This window comes from Bufo bufo, chromosome 9, assembly GCF_905171765.1.
Source record: "Bufo bufo chromosome 9, aBufBuf1.1, whole genome shotgun sequence".
NCBI classification, from domain to species: domain Eukaryota; kingdom Metazoa; phylum Chordata; class Amphibia; order Anura; family Bufonidae; genus Bufo; species Bufo bufo.
In genome coordinates, this window is record NC_053397.1 from 188,241,362 (window position 1) to 188,265,389 (window position 24,028).

General features: G+C 44.9%; 1 protein-coding gene across 1 annotated transcript in view; it reads right to left on the reverse strand.

Moving 5' to 3' along the window:
• LOC120979513 (regulator of G-protein signaling 8-like) overlaps positions 1 to 24,028 on the reverse strand; it is an 85,934-nt gene that overhangs the window by 37,257 nt on the left and 24,649 nt on the right. The window contains exon 2 of the mRNA XM_040408307.1: positions 3,806 to 3,913. Coding sequence (XP_040264241.1) covers positions 3,806 to 3,913 — 108 coding nt within the window. The remainder of the gene's footprint in view (positions 1 to 3,805; positions 3,914 to 24,028) is intronic.

Here is a 24,028-nt window from a genome sequence, read left to right on the forward strand (position 1 = left end):
TGAGGATGAGACACAGTTATCAATAAATGAGGTTCTTGTCAAGTCAACAAGTCAGGAGGATGACCAGAGTGAGGAAGTGGAAGAGGAGGTGATGGACGATGAAATCACTGACCCAACCTGGGAAGGTGGCAAGCCGAGCGAGGACAGCAGTACAGAGGGGGAGGGATCCGCAGCACCGCAACAGGCTGGAAGAGGCAGTGGGGTGGCAAAGAGGAGAAGGAGGGCCACACAAAACAGGCCCGCAACTGTTCTCCGGAGCACCCCCTTGCAGCAATCTCCCTTGCTAAGAGGTAGGTGTTCCGCAGTCTGGCACTTTTTTAAGGAAAGTGCGGACAATAAAATAATTGTCATTTGCAACCTCTGCCGTACCAAAATGAGCAGGGGCGTGAACACTAGCAACCTCACCACCACCAGCATGATCCGCCACATGGCATCAAAGCACCCTTATTGGTGGGCTGAACGCCTGGGTCCACAATCAGTGTCTGCGCGTCACACCACTGCCTCCTCTTCCCCTGTGTTATGTGTTGGCCAATCCCCTGTCCAAGACGCAGGCCCGGATGCCTCCCGCTCTGCACCTGGACCTTCGCAAGCACCATCAGCTAGCAAATCCACTTCTGTGTCCCAGCATAGCGTACAGATGTCCATACCCCAGGCCTTGGAACGAAAGAGCAAATACCCAGCCATCCACCCACAGGCCATAGCACTAAATGCGCACCTTTCCAAATTGCTGGCCCTGGAAATGTTGCCATTTAGGCTTGTGGAGACTGAAGCTTTCCGCAGACTGATGGCGGTTGCCATTCCTTGTTACTCAGTCCTCAGCCCCCATTATTTTGCCCGGTGTGCCGTCCCCTTACAACAGCTTGTGTCCCGTAAAAATCACCCGTGTCCTGACCAATGCAGTTATTGGAAAGGTCCACCTAACGCATAACACATGGACAAGTGCTTTTGGCCAGGGACGCTACATTTCCCTGATGGCACACGGGGTAAATGTTATGGAGGCCGGGAGGAAGTCGTACCATGGAATGGCACAGGTGCTACCGACGCCAAGGATTGCGGGCCCTACTTCCATCAGGAATTCCGCCACCACCTACATTAGTGGCTGCAACCCCCACTTCTCCTCCTCCACCTCTATCTCCACTTCCACCTCAGAATTCTCATCTTGCAGCACCAGTCAGCCACCAGTCAGTAGCTGGAAGCAGTGTAGCACTGCAGTGGGGAAGCACACCGCCGCAGAGCTGTGGGAGGGTAAAGGGACCAGACTGAGCTGTGGCTCTCGCCACTCAACCTACAACTAGGCATGGTTGTGTCTAATAATGGCCGTAACATGGTGGCTGCTTTGGAGCTCGGATAGCTCACACACACACCATGCCTGGCCCACGTGTTAAACTAAGTGGTTCAGCGGTTTCTCAAAACCTAACCCCAATTTGCCTCAGCTACTGTTGAAGGTGCGCCGCATGTGTGCCCATTTACAAAAGTCATCTACAGCTGCCGCTGGTCTGGCAACGCTGCAGCAGCGCTTGCAATTGCCAGCTCAACGATTGTTGTGCAACGTGAGCACGCGCTGGACCTCCACGTTCCACATGTTGGCCACGCTCTGTGAGCAGCAGAGGGCAGTAGTGGAAAACAAGCTGCAACATGGTCGTCGCCTTTCCAGTCAGCATCCACTCTTCACAAGCAGCGAGTGGACATGGATGTCTGACCTCTGTGAGGTTTTACGCAACTTTGAGGAATAAAGACAGATGGCGAGCGGCGATGCCGCTATTATCAGCGCAACCATCCCACTTCTGTGTCTACTCAAATGCTCGCTGCTCACAATGAAGGCGGGCGCTTTGCATGTGGAAGAGGTGGAAATGGGGGAAGACATTACACAGGGTGGTAGCCAGACCGCCCTCAGTTCGTCTTCTCAGCGCGAATTAGATGATCATGATGAGGAGGAGGAGCAGTAGATGGTTGCCTCCGCTACAGAGGGTAGTACCCATAGCAGGTTTATTCCATCTGTTCAGCGTGGATGGGCCGAAGAGGAGGAAGAGGGTGAAGAGATTGAGAGTCATCCTCCTGATAAGGACAGTGAAGTCTTGTCTGATGGGACTCTGGCACACATGACTGAATTTATGTTATGCTGCCTTTCACGTGATCCTCGCATTATACGCATTTTGGCCAACACCGATACTGGTTGTTCACCCTTCTCGACCCCCGCTACAAAGATAACTTATCATCCCTCCTTTCTCTGATGGAGAGGACTAGCAAAATGTTTTGGAAGATGGTGAAGGAGTACGTAACAGACTGTGTCAGCGTCCTCAGTGATCCCTCTGTGCCTTACAACTATTCGGTGTCCAAGCTGGACACGTGGCACGAACTGGCGCTCTACGCCTTGGAGGTGCTGTCCTCCCCTGCTGCCAGCGTTTTGTCAGAGTGGGTATTTAGTGCGGCTGGGGGCATAATAACTGATAAGCGCATCCGCCTGTCAACTGAAAATGCTGACAGGTCGACTCTTATCAAAATGAACAAGTCCTGGATTGCCCTTGACTTCTCTACTCCACCAGAGGAAAGTGGCTGAACATAAAGGCACTTTAAATGTGGCTTTTATGGTGTATTGAATACACTGTATTCCTATGCACCCCTTCCACCACAAAAAAGGGTATATGGTTCAATCTTCCTTTTCTCGTCCTCCTCCTCTATCATATCAACATGCTAATTAGGCTGCCCTCGCTCCTAATATTTTAGAGGTTCAGCTCAGCAGCAGACCCTCACCCCTAATGTTTTAGAGGGTCACCAGCAGGCCCTCGTCCCTAATGTTTTAGATGGTCAGATCAGCAGCAGGCATTCGCCCCTAATGTTTTAGAGGGTCACCAGCAGGTCCTTGCTCCTAATGTTTTTGAGGGTCACCAGCAGGCCCTTGCTCTTAATGTTTTAGAGGGTCACCAGCAGGCCATCAATCATAATTTTTCAAGGGTGTATATGATGCCCTCCTTTTTGTGTAATAAAGTGTGTACTGGAGTTCCGGTTCCTTGTCATTTTTGGCAGCCCTTTCACTTAGTGCATAGGCTTTATGAGTGTAGGAGTCCCACTACCTGAACAATTGTACCACAATGTGAATGAGGCCCTCCTTTATGTGATATACAGGTTGTATCTGAGTGCCTCCTCCTTGTAATTTTTGGCAGCACTTGCACTTTACATGCAAGTAAATATACAGGAAAGAATGTTTCCTAACAATTTCTCCTCTAAAATCAATTTTATCTTCGGTTTTGTGCGTATTATTGTCAGTCTGTAAAAGTGGCGTAACCCTTGGACAACATCGTTCCCAGCAGTAACCTGGGAGTCCAAGATGCATCCAAACATCCTCCCCATGCTGTTCCCAAACCATTTCAGTGGTGTTTCCATCAATTTCTGACCTTTTCCTGTGAACCAGAGCAGAGGGTACCTGGTTTAATGCTCGGGTTCTCCCGTTGACTTCCATTGTGCTCTGGTGCTCTGTAGAGCACCGAGCATCCCAAAGTGTTCTACTCGAGAACCAGAGCACTTTGGTGCTCAATCAACACTAGTAATAATATAAAAAAAATATTTAGCATTTCTAAATTTTGTAATTTATGGTACTCTCATAATAGAAATGATTCTGAAGAAAGATTCAGGCACTTGACACTTTTATTAAAACTGATATTCGTTTTATAGTGTTAGACCAGTGCACATTTATATTGGTTGGGTAAGTCAAGTCTTTATCTATAGAGATGCATTGGATACTTTGCATACATATTTAGCTATATAATACATACAGTATACATGTGACCGTCAGCAGGGGAACACTTACTTTAGTGCTTGGCTGTGCTTGGCATCATTTTGTAACGTTGAAAAATCACTTAGAGAGTCTGACTTCTGCGAAAGGCAGCTAAGGTGAGTCCGGATTCCTCTGCTCCTGCTAAGAAAAGCAATGGACAAGTTGAGGAATAATATTGCACGTGCATATAGGGGTCCTCATGAAGCAAAATGCAAATGCAACTAAACCTACATAATGTTGCACATTATTATTGTCCTAAATTTAGGCAGCTTAAAGGGTTTTCCAGGGCTTCAATGTCTTCTTAGCATAGGTCATCAATATCAGCTCCATGGAGGTCCATCACCTGTCACGGCCACGGCCGGGGTGTGTCTGACTGTTGGGTGTGGCCTCTTGGCCCTATAAAGCCTCAGTTGTAGGCAGTAGCCAGAGAGGGTGTTTCAGCCATGCTGGCTGTAGACATCCTCCTGGTTACTTACCAACTGCCAGTGGGGGCCAAGCTTCTGGTCATAAGCTAAATATATGTCCTTTGGTGTCTGGAAGATGTGTTTGGTTTTATGTTTCTTTATTGCACCTGTGGTCCTGGGTTCCCGTGTGTTGTGTGTTTGTGTGCTGAGTTCTGCTGTCTGTGGGCAGTACATCCACATGGGTTCCAGGCTTGGTTGTCTGTGGTAGGTCTCTGCTATGTTTGTGACAAGTACCTGCCATTGCCATAGGTTGCATTTGTTTCCCCTTGCTTGCAGCTTGGCCAGTGAGACTCCTGTTCCTCCGGATCCAGAAGGAACAGGATGTCTTACTCTGACTCCTAGCCTAGGGACCGGCGGAGGGCGAGTAGGGATCTGAGGTTCCTGCGCATGGGTCCTCCTACCTTCAAGGTCAGCCCATGCAGGTAGGAGTTAGGGTCAGGTTAGGGACGCTGTAGGAGGTGACCTGCTCCCTAATCCTGTTTGTCCTGGTCAAGCAGCGACCACCATCCTTCGGCACACGGCTGAGGGTTTCCCCCATCCTCAGCCGTGACATCACCTCCATCGATCAGCTACTAGCAGGGGCCATGGCCACCAGGTTATGGAGCTGGGAGCAGACAGCTATATACGCTGTGTAGTGGCCGGGTTACTGCAGCTCAGCTCCTATTTTAATGAACAGGATCTGAGCTGCATAAACCTATGGATAGATTACCAATACCGAAGTCCTGAAACCCCCCCCCCCCCCCTCCTTTTAAAACAGGCAGAAACTGTGCCAAAATTATCACAGTGGCTCATGTTGTGTCATAGATTTGTCATGTCTTGCTAGACATGTTGGACACTTCTCTTCCACTTCTAGGTAACTTACTTTACATCAATATTTTGGCACATTTTAGACCAGGACTTTCTTTTTTTAAAGTGGTTGTCCATGTTTGTGGACATTTTATTTCTGTCTACCCCAGCCTGTTGTACTTCAGAATCAAATCGTGCTCACCTACTCCCCACTGTTCTAGTCCCGTTTCCTGTCTCCCTTCTGCAGTTTTCCAGTCCCCATCCTGTAAACTTACGGGAGGGTGGGGTCACATGTGCTTCTGCAGCCAATGACTGGTCCCAGCCTTGACATGTCCCCAAGCAGCGCACCATTGATGGATCATGTGCCGCAGGGAGCAGGTATGATTTTTTTCACAGGTACAATAGGCTGGGTTTGACAGTTGAAAATGAAAAATTCCAAAACGCTGGACAATGCCTTTGAGCTATTCCCCATTTGTAGATTTTTTTTTTAAAACTGTCTAGTGAGAATAAAAAGTGTCTAAAACACATAATACATTCTGGTGCGCTTAGATTTTGTAAATCTTCCTCCTCTGGTTCTTATTGTTTCAGCAGCACAGCTATTTATAGTCACCTGGAACTGTAGGATTAATTGCAAGATAAATTAAAGACTTATCGCAAAGTGGCATTAACTTAAAGGGATTGATCATCTTTTAGATATGATCGCTTATCTAGGTTAGCAATATTAGATCAGTGGGGATCTGACGCTCAGTACCTTCACCATTTCAGCTGTTTTCAGAAGCCAATGATGCCAAAACCTAGACAGTGGACAAAGCTTGAAGCAGAAGGCTGTGTCGATTGTGTACTTGTGTGCTGCAGCTCACTTTTTCCTTCACTTGAATGCACCTCATTTATTTAAAGGCGCATGCTTCCTAATAAATCGGGTGCACTTGGACTTGATAAGACTGAATTCTTTCAATGTCTGTTATGAGCATCCATGTATTTGCCTTTCATAAATGATTCTAAGAGTGCATTCACTTGCAGCAGATTTGTTGCAAATATGTCTGCTGTTGTCTCATTCCTGTGCACAGGGCTTTCAGAAATCAATGTGCTGCTGCTGAAAAAACTCTTTGTGAATGGATGCTATATTACTAAGGGTGGGTTCACATCACCGTTATGGATTGCGTTTTTGTTTTCCGTTATAGCATGGTTATAACAGAAACTAACGGAATCCATAAGAAGGAAGTCAAAACGGAAGCCTATGAAAGGCATTCCGTTTTGATCCGTCATAGAAGTCTATGGGAATCATAACGGATCCGTCTGGTTACCGTTATGCAAGTCTGACTTTTTTTTCCCGTTCTGCATAACGTGAATCAGACCGATCCGTTATGATTCCCATAGACTTCTATTAGCATTTTAAAGGCTTCCGTTTTGACTTCCGTCTTATGGATTCTGTTATTTTCTGTTATAACCATGTTATAACGGAAAACAAAAACAGAATCCATAACGGTGATGTGAACAAGCCATAACCTTTATGACTGACCTAATAACTATGTATAAAGGAAAGGTCAATACAGAGATCTATCTATACCAAGGATTGTGACTGTGATGAGGGAACATCCCTCTACGTCTAAAGGTAAGAAGGTTTCTACACAAACATAGAAAGTTCTTTACGGTAAGAGCAGTGAGACTATGGAACTCTCTGCCTGAGGAGGTGGTGATGGTGAACTCACTAAAAGAGCTAAAAAATGGCCTGAAAACATTTCAGGAGTGTAATAATATTGTAAGTTATAGTTACTTGATCTCAAGAGAAGGGTTTTTGATTCAGGAGGTTGTGCTCATTGGCAGAGTTGGAGTTGGAAAGGAAATTTTTTCCTAAAATTAGGAAATTGGCTTCTACCTCATAAGGTTTTAGTTTTTTTGGGCCTACCTCTGGATCAAATGTTGTAAGACAATAGGCTGAACTATAAACTATAGTACTATGTTACTGTAAGTGCATTGTGACTGTGCTTCCTTTTTTTTTGTGTTGAGAAGAGAAAATTTGCAAATTTCGTACAATTTTGTAAGCAAGTTTTTAATTATTTGGCCAAAACTAGGCATATGCTGAACAATATATGTAGGCCTCTGTGTTTTCTGCAACTTTATTCATACTAAGCTATATACCTATACATATGCTAATTATTCTCATAACTATATTAATCCTGCAAGAATGTAGTTGATTGTTAACTGCAGTTGTTATTGTAGAGAAACTTCTGCCAGTCAATTGTGTTCCCACCATCCCAAGATCCACTAACAGAATGAGACTTCCCCAAAAAGATAAGACATCATCAAGGATAGGGGAATTAGATGTTCACAGCACAAGAACTGCATTATTATGTGGTTAGGTCATCTAGAAGTACTGATGATGGTGACACATGGCAAATGTTTAGTGAGACATCTACTCATTCACGTTCCACAAGTGTGTTTTACAATTAGAAGATATATCATTATAAATAGTATAATTAGATATGTTGATTTCTCCAGATTATGAGTGAGGGGCATAGATAGAACTGAGGGGGGCTTATAAGAAAGATTTAAATGGAGCCCCCTACCTTTGCTGGTGAACATCACCATGCTCCTAACCTCCTGGAATGGAAGGACTTGGTGCTTGTTTGCCCCCATCTAATTCGCAAAACCTTTGGACAATTCCCCACAACCTTATTTTTTGAAGAACCTGTGCAGAGGGCATCTCTACACAGGGTATTGTTACCCATTCAAATGAAGGATGCAGTTAACCTCAGCTGGGTCCCATCATTATAGGTTACATGTGTGGTATATATCACTATGGCGAACTACATACACAAACGGAAAATGCAAATGTGATCGCACACTGCATCCAGCACTCTGCCCTCCATGCTGGATGAGACATTGGTTTATATTTTGGCCAAAGCATAGTAAGCCACTCACCGCGTCAAGGTCGTCTCAATTGAGTGGTCCCTAACTCTTGTTCCTACCTGTTCATGGGCTATGACAGCCACATAAAATCCAGGGAATGCAGGTCAGCATGCAAGCCAAGTACACTTTGCTTGTAACCCCGTCTGGTGCCATTACAGCTTTCATCGGATCCAGGGATGCAAGTACCAACATGCATGCTGAACCCACCATATACTTTTTATACTGGACTTTAAAACCAGCCTCCAGGACAGATTAACTGGTCAGGTGTGCTTGACTCAAAGGAGATCGCCACGCCTCCAATATATGCTACAAAGAAAAAAATATAAGGGGTTGAGTCCGCACAACCTGCCTGCAGGTGCACATCAGATTGCTGGATGCAGTGTATGTAGTTCGCCATAGTGATGTGCACCTGCAGGCAGGTTGTGCGGACTCAACCCCTTATATTTTTTTCTTTGTAGTATATATTGGAGGCGTGGCGATCTCCTTTGAGTCAAGCACACCTGACCAGTTAATCTGTCCTGGAGGCTGGTTTTAAAGTCAGTATAAAACTGAGTCTGCTTATATAGAACCTACCATTAGCCATCTGGCTCCAGGAGAAGTATATGGTGGGTTCAGCATGCATGTTGGTACTTGCATCCCTGGATCCGATGAAAGCTGTAATGGCACCGGACGGGGTTACAAGCAAAGTGTACTTGGCTTGCATGCTGACCTGCATTCCCTGGATTTTATGTGGCTGTCATGGCCCATGAACAGGTAGGAACAAGAGTTAGGGACCACTCAATTGAGACGACCTTGACGCGGTGAGTGGCTTACTATGCTTTGGCCAAAATATAAACCAATGTCTCATCCAGCATGGAGGGCAGAGTGCTGGATGCAGTGTGCGATCACATTTGCATTTTCCGTTTGTGTGGTATATATGCCGTTGTAAATAGAAATATTATATTAAAATCAGACCAATTTCCACATGTGTAATATAAGGCTACTACAAAGAATATTTTCAAGAGCTTTCAGCTAAACTACCAGTTTCAATAAAGCATTTAACTAAAACCATCTACATGTGCTTAACATGTCTACAATGCCACCCCCCTTTTGTAAACCAAGCACAGGGTGCTAGCTCTTTTGATGTTGCCCCTGCCCCCGTCCTCCGCCCTCCATCCTGTTTTGTAAAGTGTATTATAAAACAATGCTGTGAGTACCATGTAAACGTGTAGTCATTGTGAATATACTTTTTCAGTTTTTCTTCAAGCAAAACAATGCTCAGCAGGAATAAGGATAAGGAGGTGGAGAAGAGTAACAAAAAATACTAATACAAAGCAGTTTGGCATATAAATCAGAACAACCAAACAAGCTGCATACAAAAACACATAATTATACAATCCAGAGAAACTAGTGATAGTCATAACAAATGTGTTACTCAAACGGGAATGCAAATCTTTAGTGTGAATCATTGGTGAGAAAATAATAGAAAGGAAGGAGGGAAAGTCATCAAAATCCAAATAACCAACATGGGTCAAGAGAACCTTGAATTATAAGGTGAAAAATGAAATCTAAAATCTGCATAGAATCCACTATGTTAAAGTACACCTTGCCATACTGGCTGCAGTATCGACAACAGGATATTTTCTACGACCTCCTCCTCAAAACAATGAGACATGGTTAGAAGTTGTGGACACTAAGGGGGACATTTTCAACCCCCGTATGCCAGAAAACTGAAATCAAAAAGTTGCAAAGATTGGCACAATTTTGAGGCTTTTGCACCCTGTTCACCTTTTTTTTTTTTTAAGCAGGGCTGATCAATTTATTATGTTGTACACCAGGACTCCCGCAGAAGCAGGGGAAACAGCTGCTTTGGGGCCCAAACTCAGAAGGGGCCTACCCAAGATGACTAAAAGATTTTATTGTCAGGGTCCACTCGACAGTATTACACAATGATGATATACGTATACAGTGAAACTGTAGGAAACGGACGGAACAGCTGTTGGACCTTTTTTGAGAGAGCTTTCTTGACTAGCCACAGGAGTGGGGGTTGCACGGGAGAAGGGGGTTGAGAAGAAGTTTCTGGGGGGTGGAGGGACCTATTAAAAAATTTGCAGGGGGGGGCAGTCATTTCTAGTTACGCCACTGTGCAGAGATATGTCACAATTATTAAGAAGCTTTCACCTCTTATAATTGACACACATTTAATGGAAGTAGGACATAGATTAAGCCAGAGTACAAAAAAGCTTTTGTGCTATCATAAGTGTAATTGCTGTTTGGTTTTTTAAAGCCTGGCATAAACAGCTCAGTAAATAATGAAATGAGAGACATAGAGTTGGTGTGACCCTATGTGACTGGCTAGGTCTTAGATCAGAAAGTTCAGTGACGTGGACAATGGGGAAAGACATCTTTGTTTTTCACTGTTGTCGGCATTATACAAAGGATTAAAAATGCCGATACAGCAGCTCTTGAGCTAGTAGCCACACATTTTTGGAATATGTGGTTGTCCAAGTGCTGAGACCCCCCAATAATTAAAATAAGGAGACAGAAGTGCTCACATGGAATACTGTCTCTCCTAGCTGCTAAAGACTGACTCAAAAGACAGTCTATGTGGCCATTTAGAAGAAAAATGTATGCAAAGATCTCACTTGGATGCCACCAAATGTAAGGTGACACTCTCCATAAGAAGATATAGTACCCCCCAAATCCAGTCCATCTTCAGTGGGGAGGAGTGACGTCGCTCTTTGTCACAGCACTTGCATCATGTAGTATAGATATCTTTTTCTACAGGGTTGGTCTGAGAGAATGACGTTTCTCCTGTGGAAACCCCCAAAGCTGTCAAAAGGTAATCTTACCTGCCAGGGAATGTTTCTTTAGAGAAAAAGTTATGCAAAGTAGCTATTCTCTAGGAAGAAGGAACCTACTGTGGACAGCTTCTCTGTGTCTGATCTTTTAACAGGCCTTACAACATAACTAAGGATATAAGCTAAACTGGATAAACCAGAATTTTCTCCTTAAGGAAAAGACAGACTTTTCTTTTGGAGGTTTTGGCCCTTGTCAGACAGAACAGGGTACTGGTTGGCTGTGTGAGATGTCTTTGACGTAACGTGAGAATAAAGTTTCTCCTCAAAACTGTCACTAGATAGACAATTTTCCTTCTCCCTAGAAGAGAGATGCTTTGCATACCTTTTTTTCCCCCAAGGAAGCATGCGTAGTACCGCAGACCTGGGGGAATCTGCAAATTGTTTTATTGTTATGCATTGTTGTGTAATGTTATGTATTTCATGTTTTTGCCGTATGTTCCAGCAGAGGAGGTGTGGATGGCAAAAGTTGCTAGGAACAGGGCTTACTATACTGTTCCTCCCCCCTTGGTAGAAGTGGGCTGGTCCTGCTTCCTGCCAGGAGGGGGAGTTTGAGAATAAGTGGGGTATATAATTACCCTATATCTTAAGCAGACATTTCTTCACTTCAGAGCAGCGTTATACAGTTGCAAGAAAAAGTGTGAACCCTTTGGAATGATATGGATTTCTGCACAAATTGGTCATAAAATGTGATCTGATCTTCATCTAAGTCACAACAATAGACAATCACAGTCTGCTTAAACTAATAACACACAAAGAATTAAATGTTACTATGTTTTTATTGAACACACCATGTAAACATTCACAGTGCAGGTGGAAAAAGTATGCGAACCCTTGGATTTAATAACTGGTTGAACCTCCTTTGACAGCAATAGCTTCAACCAAACATTTCCTGTAGTTGCAGATCAGACGTGCACAACGGTCGGGAGTAATTCTTGACCATTCCTCTTTACAGAACTGTTTCAGTTCAGCAATATTCTTGGGATGTCTGGTGTGAATCGCTTTCTTGAGGTCATGCCACAGCATCTCAATCGGGTTGAGGTCAGGACTCTGGGCCACTCCAGAAGGCGTATTTTCTTCTGTTTAAGCCATTCTGTTGTTGATTTACTTCTATGCTTTGGGTCGTTGTCCTGTTGCAACACCCATCTTCTGTTGAGTTTCGGCTGGTAGATAGGTGGCCTTAAGTTCTCCTGCAAAATGTCTTGATAAACTTGGGAATTCATTTTTCCTTCGATGATAGCAATCCGTCCAGGCCCTGACGCAGCAAAGCAGCCCCAAACCATGATGCCCCCACCACCATACTTCACAGTTGGGATGAGGTTTTGATGTTGGTGTGCTGTGCCTCTTTTTCTCCACACATAGTGTTGTGTGTTTCTTCCAAACAACTCAACTTTGGTTTCATCTGTCCACAGAATATTTTGCCAGTATTGCTGTGGAACATCCAGGTGCTCTTGTGCAAACTGTAAACATGCAGCAATGTTTTTTTGGGACAGCAGTGGCTTCCTCTGTGGTATCCTCCCATGAAATATATTCTTGTTTAGTGTTTTACGTATTGTAGATTCGCTAACAGGTATGTTAGCATATGCCAGAGACTTTTGTAAGTCTTTAGCTGACACTCTAGGATTCTTCTTCACCTCATTGAGCAGTCTGCGCTGTGCTCTTGCAGTCATCTTTACAGGACGGCCACTCCTAGGGAGAGTAGCAGCAGTGCTGAACTTTCTCCATTTATAGACAATTTGTCTTACCATGGACTGATGAACAGTAAGGCTTTTGGAGATACTTTTATAACCCTTTCCAGCTTTTTGCAAGTCAACAATTCTTAATCGTAGGTCTTCTGAGAGCTCTTTTGTGCGAAGCATCATTCACATCAGGCAATGCTTCTTGTGAAAAGCAAACCCAGAACTGGTGTGTGTTTTTTATAGGGCAGGGCAGCTGTAACCAACACCTCCAATCTCATATCATTGATTGGACTCCAGTTGGCTGACACCTCACTCCAATTAGCTGTTGGAGATGTCATTAGTCTAGGGCAGGGGTGCACAACCTGCGGCCCGCGGGCCGCATGCGGCCCCCGGAGCCAAGGTTTGCGGCCCCCGTCCTGCTGGACAGAAACACAGCTGATCATGCGATCAGCTGTGTTTCTTCCTGGAGCACCACACAGGGAAGGATGACAGCTCCTGCCACTGTACTATAGCAGGAGTCTGGAGCAGGACGGGTCCCTGGCTATTGGTGAGAGTGGGGGAGCCGAGGAGAAGGCAGGCGCAGTTTATCAGCGCTTCTGCCTTCTTCTCAAGGAGCGCTCTGCAGCAGTGGCGTACTAAGGGAGAGGGCAGTCCACCCCGGGTGCCTCTCTCAGGTGGGTGCCAGAAGCAATGAGCGCTTCAATCAATACAGATGGAAGCGCTCATTGTTGGAGCACAGGGAGCTGCTGTTCTGTCATTCAGCTCTCCGCGCTCCTCCCCTCCTTCAGGCCGGTGGCGCTCTGAATGGTAGAGTAGGAAGACTTCTCCCCGATCCACCATTCAGCCTGCAGACACGGATCGCGATGCCAGCATGTGTGAGCGGAGCCTGCAGCCCGGGAATCTGCATAAGCTCCGCCCACACAGTGCTGCAGGGTGATCTGTGCCGGCAGAGAAGAGAGGTATGTGAGTTTCCGGAACGGGACAAGGTGAGTAGGTACTGTGTTTTTTTTTATAGGGGGCACAATGGTCATTGCTAATGTGAAGGGGGCACAATGGTCATTGCTAATGTGAAGGGGGCACAATGGTCATTGCTAATGTGAAGGCGGCACAATGGGTATTTCCTCTCTGGAGGGTGGACAATGGGCATTGCTAATGTGAAGGGGGCACAATAGGCATTTCTACTCTGGAGGGGGCACAATGGGCATTTCCACTCTGGAGGGGGCACAGTGGGCATTTATTGTATGGAGGGGGCACAATGGGCTTTGCTAATGTGAAGGGGGCACAATGAGCATTTCTACTCTGGAGGGGGCACAATGGGCATTGCTAATGTGAAGGGGGCACAATGGGAATTTCTTCTCTGGAGGGGGCACAATGGGAATTTCTACTCTGGAGGGGGCACAATGGTCATTGCTAATGTGAAGTGGGCACAATGGACATTTATATTATGGAGGGGCACAATGGGCATTTCTACTCTCGAAGAGGCACAGAGGGCATTGCTAATGTGAAGGTGACACAATGGGCATTTCTACTATGGAGGGGGCACAGTGCACAGAGGGCATTACTACTATGAAGGGGGCACAGAGGCCATTATTACTGTGAAGGGGGCACAATGAGCATTACTAACACAGAGGGCATTACTACTATTAAGGGGGCACAATGGAGATTTCTACTATGGAGGGGACACAGAGGGCATTATTACCGTGAAGGGGGCACATTGGGCATTATTACTGTGAAGGGACACAATGGGCATTATTACTGTGAAAGGGGACAATAGGCATTACTACTATTAAGGGGCATTATTACTGTGAAGGAGGCACAAAGAGGGCATTACAACTGTGAAGGGGCACAGATAGGGTATTACTACTGTGAGAGGGGCACAATGAGGGAATAACTACTATGAAGGGGGCACAATGTTGGCATAGCATCTGTACAAAACAATGAGGGCAATACTACTGTGAGGGGTTATGATTTTCTTAAAGTATTTGGGGGGGGGGGAAGGTGCCAGATAAAGGACCCGCCCCGGGTGCCAAACAGCCTAGGCACGCCACTGCCGCTGATCAGCTCGTTTGTTGGCTGATTTGCATGTTTTATCAGGATTAAAGACGTACAATTATTGTCAGCATATCTCACCGTGTAATCAGGAATTTGCTGCCAATAATCAACAGAACTGAATGATGGAGCAGTGACTGTGGTAGTGATTATTCCTCCCCATTTACTTTGCATCAGCCTGTGTAATAGGCTGATGCAAACAAGTGCAGATTAACTTTTTTTTTGCGGCCCCTTGAAATAGAGCAATGTGACAATGCGGCCCCGAGACCAAAAAAGGTTGTGCACCCCTGGTCTAGGGGTTCACATACTTTTTCCACCTGCACTGTGAATATTTACATGGTGTGTTCAATAAAAACATGGTAACATTTAATTCTTTGTGTGTTATTAGTTTAAGCAGACTGTGGTTGTCTATTGTTGGGACTTAGATGAAGATCAGATCACATTTTATGACCAATTTGTGCAGAAATCCATATAATTCCAAAGGCTTCACATACTTTTTCTTGCAACTGTATCTATAGGTTGTATAGAAGTAGCAATTACATTTGCATTCTGATGCCTGTGCTGGATCAAAGGGCGCTCTGCTACATAAGAATATTATAAATGATAGATGGTGGTGGGGTCTCACTTTCACATTCACGTTTGGTGCGGATCCGTCATGGAGCTGCACAAACGCTTCCGTTCAGATAATACAACCACATGCATCCTTTCAGAACGGATTTCTTTGTATTATCTGTAACATAGCCAAAACGGGGGACGGGTCCGTTTTCTATTGTGCCAGATTGTGAAACAGATCCGTCCCCATTGACTTACATTTGCCTCCGCATCGTCAGAGCGGAATGGAGGTGGAATGGAGGCAAACTGATGCATTCTGGGTGGATGCTTATGCATTCAGAATGCATTAGGGCAAAACTGATCTGTTTTGGACCTCTTGTGAGAGCCCTGAAACGGATCTCACAAACGGAAACCAAAACGCCAGTGTGAAAGTAGCCTTAACTATAATGGTTACATTGACTGTTTTTTCTTCGGAGTACTATGGTTTCCATATTTTGCAATGATGATGACTTACTAGCCTGCAAGTTGGAATACATGGCTGTGTAACTGTAAGCTATGTCTGTGCTGTAGATCAGCATTTTTGAGCGACAGGGCAAATTAATTTGATATATCTCTGCTTTCGTTCCTAACTTCAGGAACAAAATGTCATAACCTGGTTCTTTTCTTTAAAAAGGAAATGCTGTAATTTACATTATTTATAGCTTAATGACTACAAAGTCAAGTAAAGATGGAAACAGATATGAGATTTTGATTATGAAAGCCACCAATTTCATGTCTTCAGTGTCTATGTAATGGTCCCACTGTGCCTCTTGTTGTTTGGGAATTAGAACAAAATAGGTTGGATTTTTATCTGCCCAATCCGTTCTCCTCAGGGAGATAAGCAATGGCGTGCCTTGAAAAAGTATTAACACCCTCTAACTTTTCCACATTTTTCACATTACACCCATAAACTTAAATCTATTTTATTGGGATTTTATGTGATAGACCAACATAAAGCAGCAAGTATGTGTGAAGTGAAAAATAAAGGATACATGGTTTTCCAAATGTTTATAAACAAATACAAATAAATAAAAATCTGAAAAGTGAGGTGTCCATTTGTATTCAGCCCCCTGTAGTCTGATACCCCTAAATAAAATCTAGTGTGACCAGTTGCCTTCAGAACTCACCTAAAATAGTAATAGAGTCCACCTGTGTAATTTATACTCAGTATAACTACAGCTGTTCTGTGAAGGCCTCAGAGGTTCATTAGAGAACATTAGTAATTAGGGATGAGCAAGTTTTGAAGTTCGAGTTCAGGTATATACTGAATTACGTTATGGATTCCATTACCACGGACCATAACGCAATTCCATGATGGAATGCATTCCATCATAATAGAAGTCAATGGCCAACATAACAGATCCATCCAGTTTCCATTATGCAGGAGTGGAGTATGGCACAACTGCAAACCTACCAAGACATTGCCGTCCACCTAAACTGACAGCCCAGGCAAAGAGAGCACTAATTAGAGAAGCAGCCAAGAGGTCCATGGTCACTCTGGAGGAGCTGCACAGATCCACGGGTCAGGTGGGAGAATCTGTCCATAGGAGAACTATTAGTTGTGTGCTCCACAAGTCTGGCCTTTATGGGAGAGTGGCAAGAAGAAATCCATTTTTGAAAGCATCAGCAAGCCATAAGAATTCCCGTTTGCAGTTTGCCACAAGCCATGTGAAGAAGGTGCTCTGGTCAGACGAGACCAAAGTTTTTTTTATCCTAAATGCAAAACACTATGTGTGGCGGAAAACTAACACTGCACATCATTCTGAACACACCATCCCCGCTGTGAAACATGGTGGTGGCAGCATCATCCTGTCAGAAGCTTCATGCTGCTCTAACCACTGGTAGCAAGAAAATCCTGACAGGCTCCATGGTTTATATTGGGCAATCCATGAAACAAATTCAAAACCTTTTTATTTGTGTATATTCAGAAATCGGTGCCCTCCTTTTTATCTTTTCAACTGCAGATCTTCTGATTTCCATTCTGCCCTTCTGTTATCCAAGTTGGCCACACCAACTCTCAGACTGCCTGGTGCACATGGTATATTGTTAGTCCTAGACACTTCCTGCTTGTCCAGTCCTGTTCTTGGATTGGTCAGACTCAGTACTGCTCACATGAGCAGTGCTGGCCAATCTGAGAGCAGCAGGATGTGTTTTGGACCACCACATGCACAGTATGCACCAGGCAGTCTGAGAAGCAGTGAAACCATTTTGGATAGCAGACAAGGAACTGGGGTATTGGCAGATCTGCAGCTGAAAAGGTGGAAAGTAAGGCACCAAATAACTGTCCAGTTAATGTGAATACTCTTTCTTGAACCAGAGGGTTGCTTTAAAGGTTTATTATTAGGATAGGCTAACAATTTTTTATCAGCCTGCGAAAGTTCTCTGAATCTAGCATAGCTGGATAATGCTGCTTGCGTGCAAGACCACATAAACTATAATGGTAACCGGCCGGCATCCGGCCACTCCCCAGCATAATTGTTGGGGATCAGCTGGACAAAACTAATATGAGCAGCCAGATCCCTACTAGCTCCCATTATAGTCAGTGAGGTCCAGTGGACACGTGGCACTATCCGGAAATGAGGATCTAGAGAACTTTGGCAGGCTGTTCTCAGCCAGAAGTTATACCTGTCCTTTAGGCCTCATGCACACAACCGTTGTGTGCATCCGTGGCCATTGTGCCGTTTTCCATTTTTTTTCGCGGACCCATTGACTTTCAATGGGTCCGTGGAAAAATCGGAAAATGCACCGTTTTGCAGCCGCATCCGTGATCCGTGTTTCCTGTCCGTCAAAAAAATAAGACCTGTCCTATTTTTTTGACGGACAACGGTTCACGGACCCATTCAAGTCAATGGGTCCGTGAAAGAACACGGATGCACACAAGATTGGCATCCGCGTCCGTGATCCGTGGCCGTAGGTTACTTTTTATGCAGACGGATCCGAAGATCCGTCTGCATAAAAGCTTTTTCAGAGATGAGTTTTCACTTTGTGAAAACTCAAATCCGACAGTATATTCTAACACAGAGGCGTTCCCATAGTGATGGGGACGCTTCTAGTTAGAATATACTGAGAACTGTGTACATGACTGCCCCCTGCTGCCTGGCAGCACCCGATCTCTTACAGGGGGCTGTGATCCGCACAATTAACCCCTCAGGTGCTGCACCTGAAGGGGTTAATTGTGCATATCATAGCCCCCTGTAAGAGATCAGGGGCTGCCAGGCAGCAGGGGGCAGACCCCCCTCCCTCCCCAGTTTGAATATCATTGGTGGCCAGTGTGCGCCCCCCCCCCCCACCTCCCCCTATTGTAATATCATTGGTGGCCAGTGTGCGGCCTCCCCTCTCCCCCCCCCCCCATCATTGGTGGCAGCGGAGATTCCGATCGGAGTCCCAGTTTAATCGCTCTGGGGCTCCGATCGGTAACCATGGCAAACAGGACGCTACTGCAGGCCTGGTTGCCATGGTTACTTAGTAATATTACAATATTAGAAGCATCATACTTACCTGCTGGCTGCTGCGATGTGTGTCCGGCCGGGAGCTCCTCCTACTGGTAAGTGACAGGTCTGTGCGGCGCATTGATCTGTCACTTCCCAGTAGGAGGAGCTCCCGGCCGGACACACATCGCAGAAGCCAGCAGGTAAGTATGATGCTTCTAATATTGTAATATTGCTAAGTAACCATGGCAACCAGGCCTGCAGTAGCGTCCTGGTTGCCATGGTTACCGATCGGAGCCCCAGATCGATTAAACTGGGACTCCGATCGGAATCTCCGCTGCCACCAATGATCGGGGGGGTGGGAGAGGGGAGGCCGCACACTGGCCACCAATGAAATTACAATAGAGGGGGGGAGGGGGGCCGACGGAGGGGGGGGCGGGGGAGGGGAGGCCGCACACTGGCCACCAATGATATTACAATAGAGGGGGGGAGGGGAGGCCGCACACTGGCCACCAATGATATTACAATAGAGGGGGGCCGACGGAGGGGGGGCCGGTTTAGGGGAGGCCGCACACTGGCCACCAATGATATTACAATAGAGGGGGGCCGACGGAGGGAAGGCCGCACACTGGCCACCAATGATATTACAATAGAGGGGGGGAGGGGGGCCGACGGAGGGGGGGGGCAGGGGAGGGGAGGCCACACACTGGTCACCAATGATATTCAAACTGGGGAGGGTGGGGGGTCTGCCCCCTGCTGCCTGGCAGCCCCTGATCTCTTACAGGGGGCTGTGATACGCACAATTAACCCCTTCAGGTGCGGCACCTGAAGGGTTAATTGTGCTGATCACAGCCCCCTGTGAAAAGATCGGGTGCTGCCAGGCAGCAGGGGGCAGTCATGTACACAGTTTGTAGTATATCCTAACTTGAAGCGTCCCTATCACTATGGGAACGCCTCTGTGTTAGAATATACTGTCGGATATGAGGTTCACGATGTAACTCATATCCGACAGTATATTCTAACATAGAGGCGTTCCCATGGTGATGGGGACGCTTCAAGTTAAAATATACCATCGGATTGGAGAAAACTCCGATCCTATGGTATATTAACTCCTGACTTTACATTGAAAGTCAATGGGGGACGGATCCGTTTTTCAATTGCACCATATTGTGTCAACGTCAAACGGATCCGTCCCCATTGACTTGCATTGTAATTCAGGACTGATCCGTTTGGCTCCACACGGCCAGGCGGACACCAAAACGACTGTTTTTTCATGTCCGTGGATCCTCCAAAAATCAAGGAAGACCCACGGACGAAAAAACGGTCACGGATCACGGACCTACGGACCCCGTTTTTGCGGACCGTAAAAAAAACTGTCGTGTGCATGAGGCCTTATACTGTGTATTCTCTCCTTTTTTGATCTGCTTATGATTTTGGCTTCCAAAACTGCGTGCAGAAACCTGACCATGTAGGCTTACCCTAAGGGTACTGCAGCTCAACGCAACTCATACAGCCAAGTCTCTGTGCCAGTGTAAGCAATGAACAATAGGACTTGCAGAAGTCGATGCATAAATCAAACATAGGCCGTCAATGTTATAATCCCAGAGAAACCCTATAAAAAAGTTTTTACTGAAAATAGCACATTATTACAGTTACATTTTGGGCTTAAAACTGGTGATACAATTTTTATTTGGAAATCTGTCTCCTAAAGGGGTATTCCCATCTGAGACAATGGGGGCATATCCCTACAATATGTCCCCATTGTCTGATAGGTGTGGGCAGTGGCATAGCGTGGGTTGCCAGCGCCTGGGGCAAACCAAGTATTGTGCCACCCCACCCCCCACCTCCCTAACTTGTGGACATGCCCCTTTTAACACAGACAGAACTAATTAGGGTCTTCTAAGATCACCAGGATTTCCAGGTCCACTAGAGAAAGCAGCATAGCTGCTTCCTCTATTCCCCCAGCATAGCGCTCATTAGGGGTCATTTAGTAAGTGCTCTACATCTGTTTTAGGCATAAAAAAAAGTCACAAATAAAAGCGACTTTTTAACGCCTGTGCGACAATATTTTGTCATAAAGGTGTTTTTGTGCTATCCTCGCCAATTGGGAGAGGAAGGGAAGACATTGAGGCATGGCGTGGGCTGGCTCGGGGCCTGACACATTTATCATCTTTTACACCTGGAAACAGGCGTAAAATAGGAGTAGAAACTACTTCAGTCAGGAGCTTTAATCTGGTGCCCTACATGTTAAGAACTACAGATTAAAGCCTAGCACCAAGTACAGTACATGTACAGCACTTGGTCATTATGGAGTTAATAAGGGCCTAATTGGAGTCTGCACACCAGGCCCATGGGAATATTACTAGTACTACTCTGAGCCTGCTATGCAGACCACTTAAAGGGGTTGGCCAGTTTATATTACTAGCTGAACATGTGCTGGTAAAAGCACATGTGCAGCTAGCAATAGGCATTTTTAAACTATTGGCACTGAAGTCTGATTAATATGAATAATTCATGTTTACACACAGGTCTCTTGATGCTGTGCTGGAAACATGGCCGCTGATGGGAAGGTTCTGTCCATCAGTGGTCTCCATTCACCTATATTAGGGATGGACTGCACATGTTCTTGTTCCCCTATCCATTCCAAACTCCCACAGATCCCAGATCAGACTCCCTATTAGTATACAGAACTCAGCTCTGTAGGGGCAGGAAGCTGGGAAATATGGTTGTTGCCTCAAAGGAGTTAAAATATCATACTGTGTAACCTAAGCAGGCAGCAGCTTGAGTAGGGGCTGTCCCACGGTACCATACAACTGATGCAGCGCTCAGCAGCCTGACACAGACATGAAAACATTACAGTACCTTGTCACTGTCTGTAAAAGCTGCTTCTGGCTGAAGAAACTGGCTCACTGGTTTGGTCCCAGCCATTCAAAAATGGTGGTCTCCCTCCTGCCGCTGTAGTGTGAAAGAACCCCTGTGGCAGGCGCAGCACTATGAAGTGCCTTTTGCACTGTGGCATTAGAAGGATTTTGATATCTCTGACTTTTTAGTCTAACCATACTGCCTATTACTCTGTAATTCCTCTAGCGCCGTTCTATGGAAGCAGTAGGTTTAAAGAGCACACCAAATGCTTGAAATAACTTCTTTATTAACTTCAACTTTTCTTCATATATAACACTGCCGCCTACGCAGCAGATAGTCCATGTACATAGCACGTGTTGAATAAAGTATCATAAAATGGCGGTATGCATAAGATGGTGGTTCAACTGTTCAATCTTGTCATTCAACATAAAATGGTGGATATATTTCTCACTTTAAGTTATTTAAGCACTTTATGATCTCACTGAGAGGTATATCTGAGGTTAACCAATAGTTCACATGCTCTACTGGGTTTGCAGTTTGCTTTATACAATTGCTTATGATCTGGTATGAGCAGTTCGCATTTGTATGCAATTTCTTTGGATTGTATGGCTCAGTAGTTCGTTTGTATGGTTTATTTGTATGGTGGAACTATTTTGGCCTCTCTGCTTCCATAAAACACAGCTCTTAGTGGAGTGTGTGTCTGTTCAGCTCCTCTCTCTGGTGAATAATGATTCCAGCAGCTCCTGCTAGGGGAATTTCCCACACAAGCTGTGTGTGAGGCTGGCTGGAATTGGTCAAAACTCCTGGGCTGTGTGAGGCTAGCTAGGATTGGTCAAGACTCCTGCTTAGCATCAACAGTTTAACTATATGCTTCCTGTTGTGTCTGCTTTGTCATTGAGCTCACCTTACATTATATAATGAATCTTAAATGCATACTATCTTTTCTGCTTCTGTGAACACAAAATATAACTGTTACATGACATCCGAAACATGAAGTCATAGTAAATAACTCTGCTTTGGTCTTTAACACACAAACATAGGAACTGTATTAAGGTTATTGGCAGGTCTAGCTGTATAAACATATAAGCTATATTAGCAACCTAGGACAGATCTTAGCTGTCCAGCTACACTACCACCAAAGTTACCTATAATTCTATGTTCTCAGTAGTAGGACTTTTCCATCATGTTCTCAACTTCCAAGTGTATTTTATCACTCTCAAGTAGGACAACTAACTTCTGTATGGAGTAGTGAGAAGTTTTCCTTTTTTGTCAAGTTTTGAGTCTGCTATTTGTAACAACACTCTTCTTACTAGTCTATCTTCAACCATTTGAACTTCTAGAACTTTGGCCAATTTCCATTGACTTCTAGGTAAATCTTTTTCTTTCACTAACACTATGTCACCAACTTGGACATTTCTTCTGGGTGTTTGCCATTTACTTCTTAGCTTCAGATTGGCTAAGTACTCTTTCCTCTATCTATCTCAAAACTGATCTGATAGATATTGAACTCTTCGCCATCTCCTTTTAGCATATAAATCCTCTTTGGTGAACTTGCCAGGTGGTGGCTGTATGTAATCAGACTTAAGGTGAAGTAGATGGTTGGAAGTTAAAGGGTCCAAACTTGTTGGGTCATTGATGTTATCAAGTGTAAGTGGACGACTGTTAACAATAGACATTACTTCATAGAATAGGGTCCTAAGTGAAGCATCATCCATTCTTCAGGCATTCTTTTTTAACACTGTACTTAACAAATTTCTTACAGTTCTGATTTGTCTTTCCCAAACTCCTCCTGTATGGCTTGCATGTGGAGCATGTTTCTCTAACAAATACTTTTTCTTTTTCGATCTCTTTTAGAGCTTTCTTCACTTCATTCTTTGCTCCGACAAAATTAGATCCTTGGTCAGATCTAAGCTCTCTGACAGTACCTCTAATGGCTATGAAACATCTCAAGGCGTTGATGAATGCGTCAGACATATCTTCTAACATTTCCAGGTGAATTGCTCTGGAGATTAGACATGTAAATATTAGTCCATATCTCTTGTACTCCTTGCGGTTCTGTTTGGTGATAAATGGTGGTGATGGGTTTACACGATCTGCCAGTAAATCTGCCATTCTTTGCTCTTCGGTAGGTCTACTTGCCTTTATGCAGACTACACATTTACTTATATACTTTGCTATAACTTTGCTTCCTTTCACAATCCAGTAACCACCTTCTCTCAAACAGCTTTGAGTAAAACTTCTTCCTTGATGCAAGGATTTGTTGTGGTAGTGATCAATAATCAATCTTTTGAAGGTAGAGTTTTTGGGTAGATTTGCTTCACTCTGCTAGGTAACGATGCATTTTCCAGTCTCTCCCCCACCTTCAGTATACCATCCTGCAGAACAAGATTAGGCTTGTACAATGGGTGGTTGTTTGGAAGCCTTTTAGGTTCTTGACTTAGTCTCTTCAACTCTTCACTGTAGAATCTCTGTTCAATGAGTCTTCTTCAGCTTTAATTCTTTCTTCTACATTCAACAATTCTTTCTTTCTGATTCCCTTTGCCAAACGTTGATTTCAAGCTAGTACATTTATGACTGTATTCCATTTTGAACATCTGGCTAGTCTTTCAAGTATGTCATCTTGACACTTGGCAGCAGTGCTCAATGTTTG